Source organism: Myotis brandtii, unplaced genomic scaffold, assembly GCF_000412655.1.
Source record: "Myotis brandtii unplaced genomic scaffold, ASM41265v1 scaffold115, whole genome shotgun sequence".
NCBI classification, from domain to species: domain Eukaryota; kingdom Metazoa; phylum Chordata; class Mammalia; order Chiroptera; family Vespertilionidae; genus Myotis; species Myotis brandtii.
Window position 1 is genome coordinate 5,807,510 of NW_005353967.1, and position 17,599 is coordinate 5,825,108.

General features: G+C 53.6%; 1 protein-coding gene across 1 annotated transcript in view; it reads left to right on the top strand.

The window, feature by feature from the left end:
• Positions 1 to 17,341, top strand: part of SLC6A3 (solute carrier family 6 (neurotransmitter transporter), member 3) — a 30,242-nt gene extending 12,901 nt beyond the window's left edge. The window contains exons 6-15 of the mRNA XM_005857896.2: positions 772 to 906; positions 2,494 to 2,597; positions 4,188 to 4,379; positions 7,175 to 7,220; positions 8,571 to 8,699; positions 9,429 to 9,528; positions 10,611 to 10,711; positions 12,288 to 12,455; positions 13,048 to 13,119; positions 17,216 to 17,341. Coding sequence (XP_005857958.1) covers positions 772 to 906; positions 2,494 to 2,597; positions 4,188 to 4,379; positions 7,175 to 7,220; positions 8,571 to 8,699; positions 9,429 to 9,528; positions 10,611 to 10,711; positions 12,288 to 12,455; positions 13,048 to 13,119; positions 17,216 to 17,239 — 1,071 coding nt within the window. The 3' untranslated portion in view covers positions 17,240 to 17,341. The remainder of the gene's footprint in view (positions 1 to 771; positions 907 to 2,493; positions 2,598 to 4,187; positions 4,380 to 7,174; positions 7,221 to 8,570; positions 8,700 to 9,428; positions 9,529 to 10,610; positions 10,712 to 12,287; positions 12,456 to 13,047; positions 13,120 to 17,215) is intronic.
• Positions 17,342 to 17,599: the final 258 nt, after the last annotated feature.

A 17,599-nucleotide genomic window follows, 5' to 3' on the forward strand; every position in this document is an offset into this window, starting at 1 on the left:
GGCCATGGGGGGAGTGGACACAGGCCATGGGGGGGAGTGGACACAGGCTGTCATGGGGTTTACGGTGGAAGGGTAGGCCATGGCAGGTGGACTGTGGACGGATGGTTGTGAAGTGGAGGGGTGGCTGTGGTGGGTTGGGTAGCAGACAAGGGGTCTGTGTTTGAGTTGAGGAGTCAGCGCAAGACTGGTTGAGAAATGGCATCAAGGGAAAAGCACAGCAGAGTGCTTTCAGCATTGAGACAAGCGCAGCATAAATTGGTTTTTGCTGATGACAATATTTTGGCTGTTATCTGGGCACCCAAAGCACTTTTGACCAGAATGTGTTCATCAGGTGTGATGATACATGTAGTGAAGGGCCAGCACATGGGAACCTTTTGATAGTGAGCGTGCCTTTCCTCCCTCTGGAGCCCGGAATCCATCCTTTACATGTAATCCAGGTGCACGTTCGCACAATCAAGTGAAACTTGCTCACATCTCACTCATCAGAAATCCAGCCACTCCTGCTGTGACAGACCAAATACAGAGCAGGAATGCTCCTTCCTTGCCAAATGGTTTGTCCTCTTTTAATCCCTGGGAAAGATGCACAGAGTAGCAGGCATGATGGCCTCCCTCAGTGAGCATCTGCTGAGCGGGCGTCCTGTCAATGTTCGGGATGTGGGGCTTCCCAATCAGAGGCCACCTCTCTCCTAGCACCAACCATCAGGGTGACGCTGTGCCCACTCCATGCCAGCAGGTGGCCTGTGCAGCCCGGTGACGCTGTCCTCTCCCCAGGTCGTGTGGATCACGGCCACCATGCCATACGTGGTCCTTTTCGCCTTGCTCCTGCGAGGAATCACTCTCCCTGGAGCCATGGACGGCATCAGGGCGTACCTGAGCGTTGACTTCCGTCGGCTCTGTGAGGCGTCCGTGAGTATGCCCACCGCTCGCGACCCTGCAGTCCATGCGGACTGGCAGGCACGGTGTCAGGGGGTCCCCATGCTTTGGGGCAGGAGATCCCAAAGGCAGAACCTGGGCTGGAATTTCTCACTCGCCCTATAAATCCAGCAGGTGCTGGCTGTCCTGCTGTGTGCAAGGTTCTGCAGGGCAATGTGTAAACCTGATCCCACCCGTAGAGTTCACCGTCTTGTTGAGCAGGGGGGTGGGAATGGACAGGAGGGAGTGGGTGCAAATTCAGGTGTACTAGATGGGCGATTCAGGAGAGCTCAATGGACCAGAAGAAGGCAGTTAGGGGAAAGGTCACCTGCCGGGTCTTCACAGAAATAGGATGAAGGCTCCTGCCTATTGACCTCTTCCCCATGTCCCATCCCATGTCCCGGAGGAATGCTTTTGGGTTCCCGGATAAGCACCGATGGCCCTGCCCAGTCTGTGCCAGCGAGCTCCGCCACTCGCCTGGAATGCAGCCTGAGCTCCAGCTCCCTGTCCATCGGCCCAGCAAGGCTGAGAATCGCAGGAACCAGGGCTCCTCCTCGGGAAGCCAGACCTCAGTGGTGAAACATTCCAGTGCCCCCAGCACAAGAGCATGATCTGAAACACTAACTCTGGAGTCAGGCTGCATGTTTCTTCGGCAAAGGAAGCAGTACTGGAGGCAGCCTCCTGGAGAGCAGAGGCTTGGCCGGGCCATGGGAGAGGGGTCTCCGGAGAAAGAGAGAGAAGGGGTGGCATTGCAGGGAAACAGCTCAGAAATGACGGTGACCGCTGGCCGGTGGGTGTAGGGGTAATGGGAACGGCAGCTTTCCAAAGGGAATGGGTGCAAATTCAGGTGCACTAGATGGGCAGATGGTGGGATTCCAGCAGCCACCCGGGGAGTAACTAGGTGTGGAAGGCCATGTGGCCAGGAGGGGAAGGTCCAGGTTGGGGGTAGGGGCCCCTTTGGAAGGGGCTGCCTTATGCTGCTAGGTTGCAATGAGAGGCAGTGTGGGGCTCACTAGGGACTCAGGAAGCAGCAGCCCTGAGGCAGAAATGGGAAGAATGACAGGGTGTGGCTCAGCTCCCAGGAAGCCCCAGGAGGGGAAGTGGCTGCAGGAGCCATGGGAGGAAGGCGAGATGAGGTGAAGGGAGAGGGAGCTGGACAACTGGAGAGAGAGGAAATGCAGCAGAGGCCCAGACACGGCTCCAGGCAACATGCACGAGGAAGCAAAACAGATGCCAGCACTGATTCATAATAAATTAACTGTGGTCGTGTGGGCAAATGCAAAGAATGCATGAAGACGTGGTCCCTTTTCATCACGGTCCTTCAGGCCAGTGACACAGGAAGGTTTATTCCCTGAGACGCCTATGACGCTGATCATGTTGTTGATGCCAGGTGCTTGTTGATAATGGCGTTTAAATTCCACCCTGTTCCATGGAGCTGGAGGCATCTCAGCAGGAGACACCTGCAGGGAGGACAGGGAGTTGAGGCTTCGGTCTTTGCACAATTGCACAATTGCCTCGCGACAGCTGGCCCTCACTTCCGCAATTATCTCCAACAGCTGCTCATTCCCCCTCTGGCTGCAGGTTTGGATCGATGCTGCCACCCAGATATGCTTCTCACTGGGCATTGGGTTTGGGGTGCTAATCGCCTTCTCCAGTTACAATAAATTCACCAACAACTGCTACAGGTAGGTTCTGAGCTCTTGTCCCATTCCCTCCCATAAGATGGTCTGCAAAAATCAATGTGCATCACTGATATGGGGGTGGGGGTATCACGATATGTGCCCAGTAGAAAGGAAGGGGAAGTAAGCTCTGTGTGCAAAACCACTGAGCCAAATGGCTTTTTAAGTGAAAACTAAAATGGGGAAGCTACAGGCAAAATGCTGGTCCTTGCTTTCAGGAAGTTATTGAAACACATGAAGATGTACATCACCTCCCTGCAAGGAAGCCTCCTAAATCCCAGGAGCAGCAGATTCCCCCCGAGGCCCCAACCCTGCCTCCTCCTCTCCCCCTGCCTCCCTCCTCTTCCCAAAGCCCAGGTCAGGCTCCTCCTCCAGACACCCCCACAGTGAAGCACCTAAATGAGTCCCCTGGCCTGCACCTGGGAGCCTGGGTCCCACAGGGTATCCCAGACCCTATGCAGAGGCACCCAGATGACCCAGCATCAGGACAGGAAGGAAAGTGGCAGCACTGTGTGCCCACAGCCTGGTGGCATCTTGGCTATGCCACCTGGCCCAGAATGACCTGACTTAGCTGCTGCCACATGTGGGACCCAAAATCCTTCTAAAAACAGAAACAGAATTTACCTGGGACCTGCTTTCTTTGACCTTTACAGGCTCATGTTTAAATATATTTTTATTGATTTCACTGGGGATGGAGCCCGCAACCCAGGCATGTGCCCTTGACTGGAATCGAACCTGGGACCCTTCAGTCCACAGGCCAATGCTCTATCCACTGAGCCAGACTGGCTAGGACTACAGGCTCATGTTTATAAATGGAGCCCGCAACCCAGGCATGTGCCCTTGACTGGAATCGAACCTGGGACCCTTCAGTCCACAGGCCAATGCTCTATCCACTGAGCCAGACTGGCTAGGACTACAGGCTCATGTTTATATTCTTTCATATCCTGAGGATAAAATGTGGTAAAAATACAAAGACAGCGAGTGTGCACAGCAAAATGACCAGACAGACTGCTGCCAGGCTCCCACAGAGGGTGAACTCTGGGCGGCTGTTTCCAACACAGCCCTGCCTGAGCCCACCTGTGCCCTCAGGCCGGGCACTCTGCAATGTCCTTCCATTTGGCTCCCAGGAGGGCTGAGAGTGGAGTCTCCAGACCAGCAGCACCAGCCCCCCAGAAGCAGCAGGAAAATACAACAATTAGGGCCCCCCAAACCCACCCTGTCCTAATCTGCATTTGAACAAGGTCCCTGCTGCCTGACAGCTCCCTCACCATGGGTGGGGACCCCCATGGCCATCTGTTTGTCCACCCAGAGCCCCCGGGTTGCTGGTGCAGACCATCTCACCTTCATCACTCAGTCATGTGTCCCAGGAGCCTTGCCATCCCGGCCAAACATGACGGCTGCTCACCATAAGGACATGCCCAGAGCCCAGAACCCGCAGCTGGGAGGTCCCGTCCCAACGGGCAGCGCAGCCAAAGGACAGGCTCTGCAGCTGCAGGAGGGCCTGGCCGCGCTTGGCAGGAAACATGTAGTAAACTGAGAATAATGACTGGAAATGGCAGCTGCTCCAGCGCTGGCCTGGGTGTCTTGTTCTCACAGAGACGCCATCATCACCACCTCGGTCAACTCCCTGACGAGCTTCTCCTCGGGATTCGTGGTCTTCTCCTTCCTGGGGTACATGGCCCAGAAGCACAGTGTGCCCATCGGGGACGTGGCCAAGGATGGTGAGTCCCCCGAGGGCAGGCTGCGGCCCCCACACTTCCACCTGCTCCAGGCCAGTTCTCAAAAGGTGTTTTCTTGCAAGATGAGGGGGAGACACAGGCCTTGGTACAAGAAGAGTTGCTGATCTGAAGAATTGCACATGTTCGTGTGCTGGAACGATTGCAAGACAAATAACTGGAAGCAGGACAACCCCTGTCCCCGCATCCTCCCACTCCCACCCTCTGCGGGACAATGTGACAGTGGCCCCTCAGCCATGTGCTCCTCACAGAGGCCACTTGGGCTGCAGGATGAGGTCCAGTTCCTTTGTCAGTCTGGATCCCCCAACTTTGTTTACACCCTGAGGGGAGATGAGCGGGGTTGGGAGCACTGAGCTGTCCCAAGCAGCAAGGCTTTTGGATTTCCACGCATGATCGCTTTTCCCTCCAAACACCAGTGGCCATGACATGTTTACGGGGGATGTGGACAGTATTCAGAGGAAACCTGGACTCTCCAGCACACGGTGCCTGTGCCTTTTCCCTCCAAATACCAATGACCATGACATGTTTACGGGGGATGTGGACAGAGGAAACCTGGACTCTCCAGCACACGGTGCCTGTGCCCTGGGAGTTGACGGGTGGAGGGTGCGGGTGCGGGCACAGACCACACAGGAGCGGGCTAGGCCCCAGCAGGGAGTGCACCAGGCAGGGGAAGCTGGGAGACTGGGCACAGATATGAGTCCTGAGAGGGGACTCTGATTGCTGCAGCTCCCTGAGCACCTGGGAGTCTGCTTGGTTCTAGTTCGTGATGGAAACCGTGGCATAGGCAGCCTTGAATGGGGTCAGTGCAGGCTCCAGGCCTCTTGAGATGGCTGCAGCCCTCCCCTGCCTTCAAGACTGTTGTGCAGGTGATTGGGGAGGGGTCTCTCCCCTGGAGACTGTCCTCTGGCTCTGGGGCACTGCCCCGAGTTTGAAGGCCTCCTTCCCCTTCTCCTGGCTGCTGGGAAGTCCCTTCTGCTGGGGCTGCTCCTTAGATTCATCTGTGAGTGCAAAGGACGCATCTTCCTGGGTCAGGAATCATTCAGGGAGGGACCCACCTGACCTGTGTCCTCAGCTCTCATCCGGCAGCTCTCATCCCATCTATTTCCCGAGAGTTGAGCATTAAGAACCCACTTTGAAAGTAGAAAACAGAGACTCCCAAACCCAAAAGATCCCCTCTGAAATGGCAGAGAAAGCAGGGGGCTGGGATGAATCCTTCACATGGTTTTAGGTCCATATTCTTCCCTCTAGGAAGAAACATTAATAAAGGTGGGAGAATGGGAACATAAACGCAAATAAGTACAGAGCAGTGAAATTTACTCACCTGCATGTATGCATTTTCTCCGGTTTTTTTTGCCCTTTATTATGATAAATAGGAATAACTTGCAAAGACCTCTATTAACCCTTGAAGGTAAAGCTGGATGTTTTCTATGCATTTGCATGACAAGCAAAGTAAATGTCATTTATGGCTCTAATTCTCAGGAAAACAGGGTGAAATGTTAACTCGGATACAGAAATGAAAGGTGAGGGTGTTGACATTAATTCAACAGAGCTGATGAATCTCTCTCAGGGTTCCTGGCTTTATGGCATTTAGACTTTACAGCATCTCAAAGAATTAACCCTTGGCCTTGCATTTCAGTCATCAGAGAGCCCAGCCCGACCCCAGGGCCATAGAGCCTCTGGGAGGTTGGCCGGTCTCTGGCCTTTGTCCCATCCTCTAGAGCAGTGGTTCTCAACCTGTGGGTCGCGACCCCTTTGGGGGTCGAACGACCCTTTCACAGGGGTCGCCTAAGACCATCGGAAAACACATATATAATTACATATTGTTTTTGTGATTAATCACTATGCTTTAATTATGTTCAATTTGTAACAATGAAAATACATCCTGCATATCAGATATTTACATTACGATTCATAACAGTAGCAAAATTACAGTTATGAAGTAGCAACAAAAATAATTTTATGGTTGGGGGTCACCACAACATGAGGAACTGTATTAAAGGGTCGCGGCATTAGGAAGGTTGAGAACCACCGATCTAAATATTTCAGATTTTGTGGTCTCTACACTGGAGTTGTAAACAACCATAACATGGGCAGAATTCACCATAAGAGTGGTGTGTGAAGTGCTATGATATTTCAGAAGGAGGAGGGAGGGAAATTCTGGCTGGACAGGACAATCAGGGTTGGCTTCACAGAGGAGGTGGCATCTGAGCTGAACTTTTAAGAGTAAGTTCAATTTCTATCGGCTGAGAAAGGCTGCTGCAGGGTAGAGGGGACTGAAAGAATGAGCGTATCGAATTGTAATGACACAAGTTAGGAGGGAAAATTGGGGAATTGGGTGGGGGAAGGGGATTATAGTCTTTTTTGTCATCTCCACCCTTCCGTGTTCACCCGCACCCGGTCCCAGCTCTCCTCTTTCTCTCAGCATCTAAGAAAGATTAACTTCTCTCAGTGCGAGAGAGAAAGTTATCATTAGCAAAGAATTAAGAGTGATTAATGATGCTACCCCTCCCCCCATCAGCCTTATCTGGTGGCGATGAGCTGGACAATGCGGCGGGTTGGGCGGGGGAAGAGAAGGAGAGGGAGAATGGGAAACAATAAATGTTCAATGCAAGGAAAACGGGGCGCAGCGCTGTTCCCACTTGTTAGATTGAAGGCTCCTCTCCAGAGGGGGGAAGGCTCCAAATTGCTAATTAGCACCTCTGAAAAGGCCTGTCTCTGATATGCGCGTCGCTGAAAGGCCGCCGTTAATGAAGCCGCCGCGAGCCCGCTTCCCTTTGACTGGCCTTCATCCCTCCTCCGAGCCCGGGGCTGCGGGAACAATGAGGCGGGGAGGGGCGGCTCCCCCAGGCCTCTTTTCTTCATCATGCTGCTCACCCTGGGGATCGACAGTGCCGTGAGTGACGTCAGCATTTCCCGTGCCTGGTCCCGCCCACCACAGCCAGGCTCATCTGCAGCCACAGACGCTCCCTGGGGTCCCCTAAAGCTTGTGTTCACACAGAGCGCCACGTGGGTGGCAGGGAGGGGGCCCACAATTACCGGGATAAAGTGTTTGGACCAACTCACCCCTTCTTTTTTCATTCGGGGTGCCAGCTGCGCTCTCTGCCTGAGCCATCATGGGCCCTAAATACACACGAAGCAAGAGGGCTGTGCAGGAAAACAGGGTAATGTGACAGAGTCAAGGCAGATTCCTCATGATGCATCACTTTCCCGGCCCGTCAGCCCTAGGAGGGGTGGCTGCACCTGCAGGATAGGGCAACAGAAGTCTCTAGCCGCAGCCTAGGCCTTGCCGGACCAACTCACCCCTCTTTTTTCATTCGGGGTGCCAGCTGCGCCCTCTGCCTGAGCCATCATGGGCCCTAAATACACACAAAGCAAGAGGGCTGTGCAGGAAAACAGGGTAATGTGACCACACAGAGTCAAGGCAGATTCCTCATGATGCATCACTTTCCCGGCCCGTCAGCCCTAGGAGGGGTGGCTGCACCTGCAGGATAGGGCAACAGAAGTCTCTAGCCGCAGCCTAGGCCTTGCCCATTGAGGGTCTCGTGAGACCTTTCGTGTGTGTGTACGGGGGGTGTTCTAGGGGGTGGACAGTGGGCCCTCGTTTGGCCCTGGGCCTCCTGGACTTCCTCAGCCTCCCTTCCCATTGCCTGCTCATGACCTGCTGAAACCTCAAGGTCCTTGTGACTGGCCTTGTTCCCCTGAGCTTCCTGGAAAGTGCAGAGTCCCTCCCCATGAGAACTCTGGTCACAGTCTGTAGCCCTCCACCTCCTCTCCCGCCAGCCCGGTCACCAGCCCTGAGGGTGGACCACGCCCTTGGACAGCAGGTCTGGTGGGGATGCAGTCCTGACAGCACTTCCTGGGGGAGGTGGTCTCGATAGAGTGGTGCTAGACAGACCCCAAGCAGTCAGGGCCCCCAGGACACACACTCAGAGTCAGAAAGGCTTCGTATGTTAGTCACATAGCACTTCTCCCCACCCCCTCCCCCCAGGACTTCACAGTGGCTGGGAAAGTCACCACCAGTGGACGGAGCATCCAGCCCAGTCCTCTCTCTCCAACAACCATGTCACAAGAGAAGCCCTCACCAGGGCTGTCTTGTCCTTAGGGCATTCTGCACCCTGGACACCGTGCAGTTCCCACTCCATGTCCATTTTCTGGGTGAACATCCACTGAATCTCATGTAAATCGCACCTCGGTGTGGTCCTGAGTGCCCCCCAGCGCGTCCCCTGCTCTGTGTTGGCTGCAGATGGGCGGGATGGAGTCAGTGATCACCGGGCTCATTGATGAGTTCCAGCTGCTGCACAGGCACCGGGAGCTCTTCACCCTCTTCATCGTCCTGGTCACCTTCCTTCTCTCCCTCTTCTGCGTCACCAATGTACGTACAGGCTCAGCTCACTTGACCATGTCTCATTAGCACTCAGCACTGGGCAGCAAAAGGCTGGTGCGGTCAGGCCAGACAGAGCCACAGCTCTTCTAAGGCTGCATCCCTCCAAAACAACCCTTGATTTATAATCATACTTGGGTAGCTGTGGTCACACTTGGGTAGCCATGGCCACGTGGAGTAGCCGTGGTCACTCCCTGGTAGCTGTGGTCACTCACAGGTAGCCACGAGCACATTCAGGCTAGCAGTGATCACACTTGGATAGCCGTGGTCGCATGGAGTAGCCGTGGCACCTATGGAACATGGTCTAGACTCTAGAGTTACTTCAGTGCCTGGACAGCTCCCTGTGAGGTGCCCTTGGCTCGGCCACCTGCCTGTGGATTTATGGGGCTGGAGGGAGGCACCCAGGTCACCTCCTTTCCCAGTAGGGGTTCTGCCAAGCTTGGCATTTGGCTGCTTTCATTTCTAATGCCACCAGGAGCCCTCAGAAAGGAGAAGAGAGGTCATCTTTTTTTTTTTTTTTTGTAATGGATGTGTCCCTAAGAAGTTGCAGGTGGATTGAATTTTAGTGACTCAAATCAGACTTTATAGGGAGTAGTAAAACAGAATCTGTCTATAAATTGAACCCACAAGCCAGGCATATGTCTTAAGGAAAGCACTTTTGTGGTCAAGGCCTGCCACGCCAGGACACCGGAGTTCAGTGGGCACTCCCTTCTCTTTCAGGGTGGCATCTATGTGTTCACTCTGCTGGACCACTTTGCAGCCGGCACATCCATCCTCTTTGGGGTGCTCATCGAGGCCATCGGGGTGGCCTGGTTCTACGGTAAGGACGAAACCTTTCCTGGGGCTGGTGTGCTTCGGCGGGCGGGGGACCTGGCCACGGTGCTGCTGCTTTGTGGCTGTGCCGCTGCCTTCCTGGCGAAGCTGGCTGGAAAAGGGAAGAACATTAGCTCTAGAAAGCTTATTGTGGTGACCACAGCATCACAGAGATGAGAGGCTTGGCAGCATCATTCCCTTGGATCAATGAAGACAGCCTGGGTGGCACCCCAACACCCTCAGCAAACCTGCCTCAGCCATGCCAGAGGCTGGGGCAAATTCAGGGCAGGAGAAATCCCTTTTAAGATCTCCTGGAGAAAATACTGGTCATCTAGAAATAATTTCCTTTAAAAAATGGTGAATATATACATACAATGGAATACTTTTCATCCTTTAAAAAAAGGAAATCCTGACACACGCTACAACATGATGAACCTCGAGGACATTATGCTGAGATAAACCGTCCCAAAAGGAAAAACCCTCTGCGAGTTCACTCCTAGGATGGTCCTAATGTTGTCAAGCTCATAGAGACAGGGCCGGGGAGGTGGGGGAAGGGGGTTATTCTTTAATGAGTTCAGAGTCTCAGTTTGGGAAGATGGAGAAATCCTAGAGATCAATGGAGATGATGGCTGCATGAACGTACTTAATGCCACAGAACTTAAAAATGATTAAGATGGTAAATTTTTTGTTATATCTATTTTGCCACAATTCTTGAAGTGAAAAAACAAATAATGACTGCAGAGGGGAAGCAAGGACAGCTGTGGGGGGAGGAGGGGCAGGACAGCTGTGGGACATCGGGAGGACCCCTGAGGTGAGCAGAGGGTGGAGCGGGTCAGGCAGAGTGGCTGGTACTGCACCAGTCTTCCTCATCAGGATTGAGGAGCAAACATCACCCAGTGTCACCATGGGGAACATGTGTGGGGACTGCCGTCAGCAAGAGCACCGGGCAATCTGGAGGGGGGCTGGTCCCTACAGGAGGCAGTCTGGGCTTGAGGTCCCCTGGGGCGGCCCCGGGGGTCAGCAAGGACCAAGGTCTTTGCCTGGGCCTCAGAGAAAGTGCTGTCCTGACCTCCCTGCTTGGCTCCCCAGGCGTGCGGCAGTTTAGCGATGACATCAAGCAGATGACCGGGCAGCGGCCCAGCCTCTACTGGCGGCTGTGCTGGAAGTTCGTCAGCCCCTGCTTCCTCCTGGTAAGGGGCCGAAGGCCATGAGCATCCCTGCTCTGCCCAGCTCTCGCATCTACCCCAGGGTCAGTGGTGGCCGCAGGCAGGTTTCACCAAGGCTGGGGCGGGGGGGGACCCATGCTGCCTGGAGACCAGGTCTCTGAGGTGGAGTCGGCGGTCATGCAGGACTCCAGGAGGGCCAGCTGGTCCCTGAAATCCTCTCTGGCCTCCTGAAGGCGCGGCCCACCCCCCGCTAAGCCCACTGAGGACCCCACGTGGGATCTAGGGTGATCTCCTCCATGAAGGCCCTTGTGTGTCCTGCATTCGGCCATACCTCTGTGTTAGCGGGGAGGCCCGAGATGAGTGAGGTTATTGGTGTTTTCCTTGAGGACCAGATAGAATTTAAACCTCCTGGGGCAGCAAGTACTCAGTCCAGAGGACAGAGTGAGGTGGATTCTGTCACCACTCTGCCCTTGGGGGCCTCCCCAGGCACAGGCACAACTCACCGTCCAGCAGCTGCCTGGCTTTTATTGTCTGGGCCAAAACCACATGTGCCTGTTTTATTAAAACATAGCAGTGCCATTCATTTACAGCAGGGGTGGGGAACGTCCAGCCTGCCGGCCATATAATCCTGCAAAATCATTTGGTCTGGCCCTGCCAAGGCATTAAGGTGAGGTAATTAAATGTTTGACCAAATATAGCAGGCTAATGTTTAAGTTGATAATTTTGTATGGCCCATGAATGATGTTATAAATACCCAAATGGCCCTTAGCAGAAAAGAGGTTCCCCAGCCCTGCCTTACAGGCTGCCCGTGGCTGTTTCCTCGCTGTAGGAGCAGGGCTGAGTGGTTGTGACTGAGACCCGATGGCTCTCGACACCTGAACTACCCCAGCAGGTCTGGACAGGTGACTCCAGATGGCCATTCAAGGCCAAGTCCAGGTCTGAGTGCAGAGTCGGGGAGCTATGCACAGAGGCCAGCACCCCCTGACCCCTGGCTCTCCCCTCACCCCAGCCAGCCCAGTGGGCACCTCGGACAGGCCTGGGATGGACAGGCAGCTTAGGCTGACCCCGTCATGGGCCAGCCCAGAGGCTAGTGAGAGAAAGAGGGAGGAGTCAGGGTGCAGCACCTGATATGACGGTGCTTCTCACAGAGCCGCACCCAAACCTTTGGAAGCTGCTTGCCACCCCCACCTGGCAGCCTGAGGCCTGTCTCCAATATGCCCATCTCCCCGCTCTCCAGAGGGCGGAGGCTGTGGGGGTGTGAACTCTAGACAGACGAAGTGTTCTTGTGCTGCTCTACACACTCAGGTCCCCCGATGGGACAAGGTGTGAGGTTGTCAAAGGACAGCAGAGGGAATGCCCACCGTCAAACTCAGAACTGAGAGGACGTGCACCTCAGGAGCACCATCCTGTGGCAGCAGCTGGGGACTCGGAGCAGCAGGAGAAGCAGGCCACTGCCTGGGTTCCCTGGTCTGCGGGGCCAGGGCCCCTAGAGCTGTGGTGGCTGGAAGACCCCCGGCCCCGACACGCTGGCCCCATTCCACCTCTGCACCCCCCACCTGCTGGCCGAGTGCAGCCTCATGACCTCTGCCCTTGGTTTCAGTTTGTGGTCGTGGTCAGCATTGTGACCTTCAGGCCCCCGCACTATGGAGACTACGTCTTCCCCGAGTGGGCCAACGCACTGGGCTGGTCCATCGCAGCGTCCTCCATGTCCATGGTGCCCATCTACGCGGCCTACAAGTTCTGCATCCTGCCCGGGTCCCTGCGGGAGGTGCGTATGTGAGCAGGGCCCCTTACCCATCCCGGTACCTGACCATGAGGCCACCAACTACATCAAGTGGACTTTTACCTCCCGCCAGCCAAACTCTGAACATAGACCACATAAAATCTCAGTACCTGAGACAGGTGAGGCTGTGGGAGGGTCCTCTGAGGCTGCGACACTGAGAGGAAACCTGGCAGCTGCTGACAGATGGGCCCTGGAGGACCAGCAAGGAGCACAGTCGCTCTGTCCAGCCCTGGGGCCTGGGCCACTGGGGCAGGAAGTGGAAGGAAGACGAGCTTCCTGGAGCTGAATGTGACAGAAAGCAGGCTCCTCCTGCGTGGCATGTGAGCTTCAGGTGCCCCGGAGCCGGACTTGGGCCAGTTGGGGTGCGTGTTGTTCACCTTCCCTCGGAGCCCACCAAGAGCTGATGTGGAGACAAAACTTCTCCAGCATCTGCGTCTTTAACTTGTGCTGGACTCTGCTCCAGGGCCTAAGGGGACCCGGATGTCAGCTCCCGTACCTGACCACCACATGCCAACCAGGGAGTCTAGTCGCCTTACTGAGTGTGTGCCGGCACCCACGGCCTCTCCATTTCTCCTAGAAAGTGGCCCACGCCATCACCCCCGAGAAAGAGCGCGAGCTGGTGGACAGCGGGGAGGTGCGCCAGTTCACGGTGAGTGAGTGCTGCTGTCCCCACTGTCCCCTCGGTTGGATGCACACAGATCTGGAGAGCAAGCCTGTCCTTGAACCACGGCCCTCAGAAGGCTGGGAGGCTCGTTCACTCATTCAGAGAATGCTCCCTGCCACCACCTTCTGAGAACCCCTGACCTGAGGAGGGCGGGCAGCAGGCGAAGTGTATCAGGTGCAGACAGCAGGCGGAGAAAGAGAAAGCAGAGAGGGGCGGAACCTGACTTGAGGCCCACCAAGACATGGCATCTGAGCAGTCATCTGTGTGAAGGGAAGGGCCTGCATTTCAAGGGGTGGGGGGCACATCACAGGGAAAGGCCCTGAGGGGTGGGCCACCTTGCTGGTCATCTGCAGGAGGTGAGAGGCTCCAGAAGGTCTGGCACCAAGATCTGATGGAGCCCAGATCTGATGACATCGACAGGCTCCCTCGCTCGGGCTGCTATGAGGTGGGGTTACGAGGAGACTGGGGGAGATAAAGGGAGGCTCTGGTGGGAGAGAGTAGGGGGTCATATCAGGCCTGTGGCAGGATTTATTCTTTCTCCTCACCTTACAACTGTGAGCCATCTGAGCATGCATGAGCTTCCATACATGTTTACCATATGCTATGGAGCAGCTGTGGAAATGGCCGTAATGTTGTTGAGAGACAAAGTAAAATGTGTGACACATTTTAACTCCCACATCCTACGAAGTAAGTTGTCACTCTCTCTTCCAAGAGGGTGCCCCTGAAGCACGGAGAGACTAAGGAACACCCCACAGTAACATAGCTGGTCAGTGGAAGGTGACCTGGCAGACACTCCCTCTTCTACTACCTTGTGAGAAGGGCTCAGATCAGGTGAGAGCTGAGTCAGGGTGCTAATGACAGCTATGACTGCTGGATGGCCAATCCTTCCAGGATGTGGATGCCACATTGATTCAAAAACCATCAAAGGGGCACTATTTTAGGCAGGGGTGGGCAAGGTGGTCCATTAAGACAGAGAACTTCGTCTTACACAGTTTGAAGGACAGATGACTTGGTGCAGACTGTTATTCATTCTTTGCTTTCTATCTCATTAATTTCCCCTCCTGTTTTTATTATTTCTTTATTCTTTGGGTTTACTCTGTTATACTTTTGTCAACATCTTAATTTAGACCTTGGATCACTAATTTTCAACCTTTCAGTTTTCTCATATAAGCCTTCAAGGCTATGACTTTTCTTCAAAATACCCTGTTGGCTGCATTCCACAACTTTTAACAGTATTTTCCTCATCATTCAGTTCTAAGCTTATTTTAATATATATTGTGATTTCTTCAAGTCTGCTTTTATATCACCACCTGTTTCAGTTACTGTCTTTCAGCATTTTGAAGACATTAATTCTCCACTGCTGCCTCTGTCATCACACTGAAAAACTTGCAGTCCTATGGAGCATGGTTGCCATGTGCTATGGACCCTTTCCTGTTTCCTTTGCTTTTGGTATTGAAGTTTCCCTGTAGTGTGCCTTTCTCTTTTTTAAAATTTATCTTTATTGCTCAAAGTATTACAGATATTCCCCTTATTTCCCCCATTGACCCCCCTCTCAGGATATCTTGTGTGACCAGGGTGTGTGGGTCCATCTTTTTTGTCAGTTCTGGGAATTTTGCAGGTAGACTTAAATCTTGCCTCTTGCCTCTCTGTTTCCCTTTGGGGCTCTGGTGTGTGAGACTCACCTGGGCATTATGCTGATTGATTCTTTGGGGTTTTTTGTTGTTTTTTTTCCATGTGTGTAGTTACAGCACCTCTCTTTTTGCTTCTTATACCTACAGTTCATTAAGCCTCTTGGAACTCTGCATTCATAGTTTTTAGCAAATTTGGGAAATTCTGGCTATCATTTCTTCAGCATTTTTTCTGCTCCCACCTCTTTCAAGGGCTCCAATTACATGTGTTAGGCCACTTTAATTTTCTTTTTCCTCTGTTTTATTTCATATGCTTTCTGTTGTATTTTACTTCACTATTTGTTTCCTCTGCAATATCTAATGTGCTGATAATCCAGCAATTTATCGTCTCACACATTGTAGTTTTCTTCTCTAGAGGTTCAATTTGGGTCTTTTCACAGCTTTCCTGTCTCTGCTGAACTTTTTGAGCATATAGAGTGCAGTTATAATCACAGGTTTAATGTCCTTCTCTGCTGATTTTAACATTTATGTCAGTTTCTGTTGGTTGACTTTTCTCATTAGAGGTGAATTTTGCTGCTTCTGTGCATGTCTGGTGATATTTAATTCCATTCCAAATATTGTGAGTTTCACCTTGCTAGGTGCTGGGTATTAAATGTTCTTGAGCTTTGTTCTGGGACATTGTCAAGTTACTTGGGGACAGTGTGATCTTTGGGGGACTTGCTTTTTAGGATTTGTTAGGTGGGAACAGAGCAGCATTCAGTGTAGGAAATAGCCAGTGTAGGGCTATTTCCCACCACAGAAGCGAGTCCTTCGTGAGTACTGTTCCCAGTGTCCCACAAGCCTGGGATTTTCCAGTTGTGCTGGTGGAGCAGGCACGGTTCCCATCCATCCGGGGTGCATTTCAGAGGCTGTTCCCTCTAATCCTGTTGGGTGGCTCTTTCCCAGACCTCCTGTGCACAGAGTCTTCAGCTGAACCCTCAGGGGGACCCTGTGGTCTCCAGGGCTCCCTGTGCAGGTCTCTCCTCTAGGTACTTTGTACTGAAAACTCCAGCTGCCGTGGTGTCCCCAGCACCAGGGGGTTCACTGGCTGCACCAGGGTCCCACTGCAGCCTACAGATTTCTCAGACACATCCAGCCGGGCAGTCTGAGAGCCCCCATGCTTGTTTCTCTCAGTATCATTGTCCCTTGTCATCTGAGGTCCCGTGTCTTGACAACCATTATTATGTATATTTTATTAATTTTTGGGGGGGGCAACATCAGATAGTAAATTCAGTCCCTATTACTCCATCTTGACCAGAACTACCCTTGTGTGTGGCTGTGGCCCACTCCCTCCACCTGCTACATGACATTCACTATGTAAACCTGGCACAACAGGGTCCTCATCCTCCACCGCATGCCTCTCTGATTGTATCCCACTTCACCGACAGCTACACTTCACTTCACCCCTGGAAGCTGCATTTGGTCCGCCCGTTTCTTGTGAAATACACCATCATTGTAGGTGGCAGATGTCACTTTTAAAACGTTTTACACAGCTGCCCCGCAATCTGACAGTGGCAACCTCTCTGGTCTGTGGGGTCTGAAGTTTCTATTGTTCTGACTCTACTGAGGGTGGGCTGCAGCCATGTTCCTGGTGTCCTTGTTCACGAGCTCATGGCTTGATCTTAATCTGTTGGAGTTCTGAGATGCCCCCTGAGCACACCTTCCTCCAGAGAAGGTCGCCTTCTGCTGCTGCCGTGGCCAGGACAGAGGGTTGAGGCTCGGCCCTGGGTCCCACGCATGGCCTCCCTTGCCCACCAGTTCCCTTTTCAGAGCATCTGGGCTCTGCCAGCGCTGGCCTCACCTGTCGGTCGCTGCCGGCCCCCTGAAGTCCTGACCCCATGTGGGTGATGGAAGAGCCCTATAGGGGACCAGTGGCAGATTGAGCATCTCCCTGTCCCCACCGTGGCTGTGTCAGAAAGAAGCCCTGCATGCCCTTGTTTTAAAAATGTTTAAAAAGCGTAGTTCTTGCCATTTAGTGTGATCGAATGGCTTGTGCTCAAAAATAGGCTGCACTCCCAGCTGCATAATAGGCGATGACATTTGCAGGAAGACTGAATAGCCGGCCTGTCGATCTCATCCGTCCCGAGTGGTAATGAGGCCTGCTCCCGCACCTGTTGGGGTCATGTAAGTGACATAGAACTGCAGGGCACAGCCTTTCAGGGACGGACCAGAGGCCCCAGGAGAGTGGCTGTGGGGGTCTGGAGGCACCCCAGGTGACACACATGCTGTGGGGATGCCATCTGAGACCAGCCCCAGGTTTGCTGGTGTGCAGTGTTTGTCTGGCCAGCAACTGGCCCAGCCCCCATGAGGTCCCCAGCTGTATCCTCACCATCCTCTCTGCTGAGACCCCTCACAGCTACCAGTCAGTCATAGGCTTCTCAATTCACTTCTATATAAGCCCATTTTCTTCGCAGCTGCGCCACTGGCTCATGGTGTAGCGGGGAGTGGAGAAGGAAGGCCCTGGGCAGCCGTCCCTGTGGGAGAGACGCAAGCCAAGACGGAAAAGCCGAGCTCGGACAGAAAGGAGGGCTGCTCCACTATTTAACTTCTGCTTCACTGGAAACACAGGAGTTTTATCTTCTGACTGTTTACACTCTTATACCACGAGGAGAGGGCCTGCTGTCCGTCCTGTGTCGCTGTGTAACCCCGTAGATCTGTGCCCATTCCCGCAGGTAGAAAACTGTGTTCTATTCATGTAACATGTTCCCCACCTCAGCCGCCATCCAGAGCACAGGCCTCGCTCATCTGTGTGCCGAAAAGAAATACAGAAATTATTCGTGCACGCTGTGAGAGCCCAG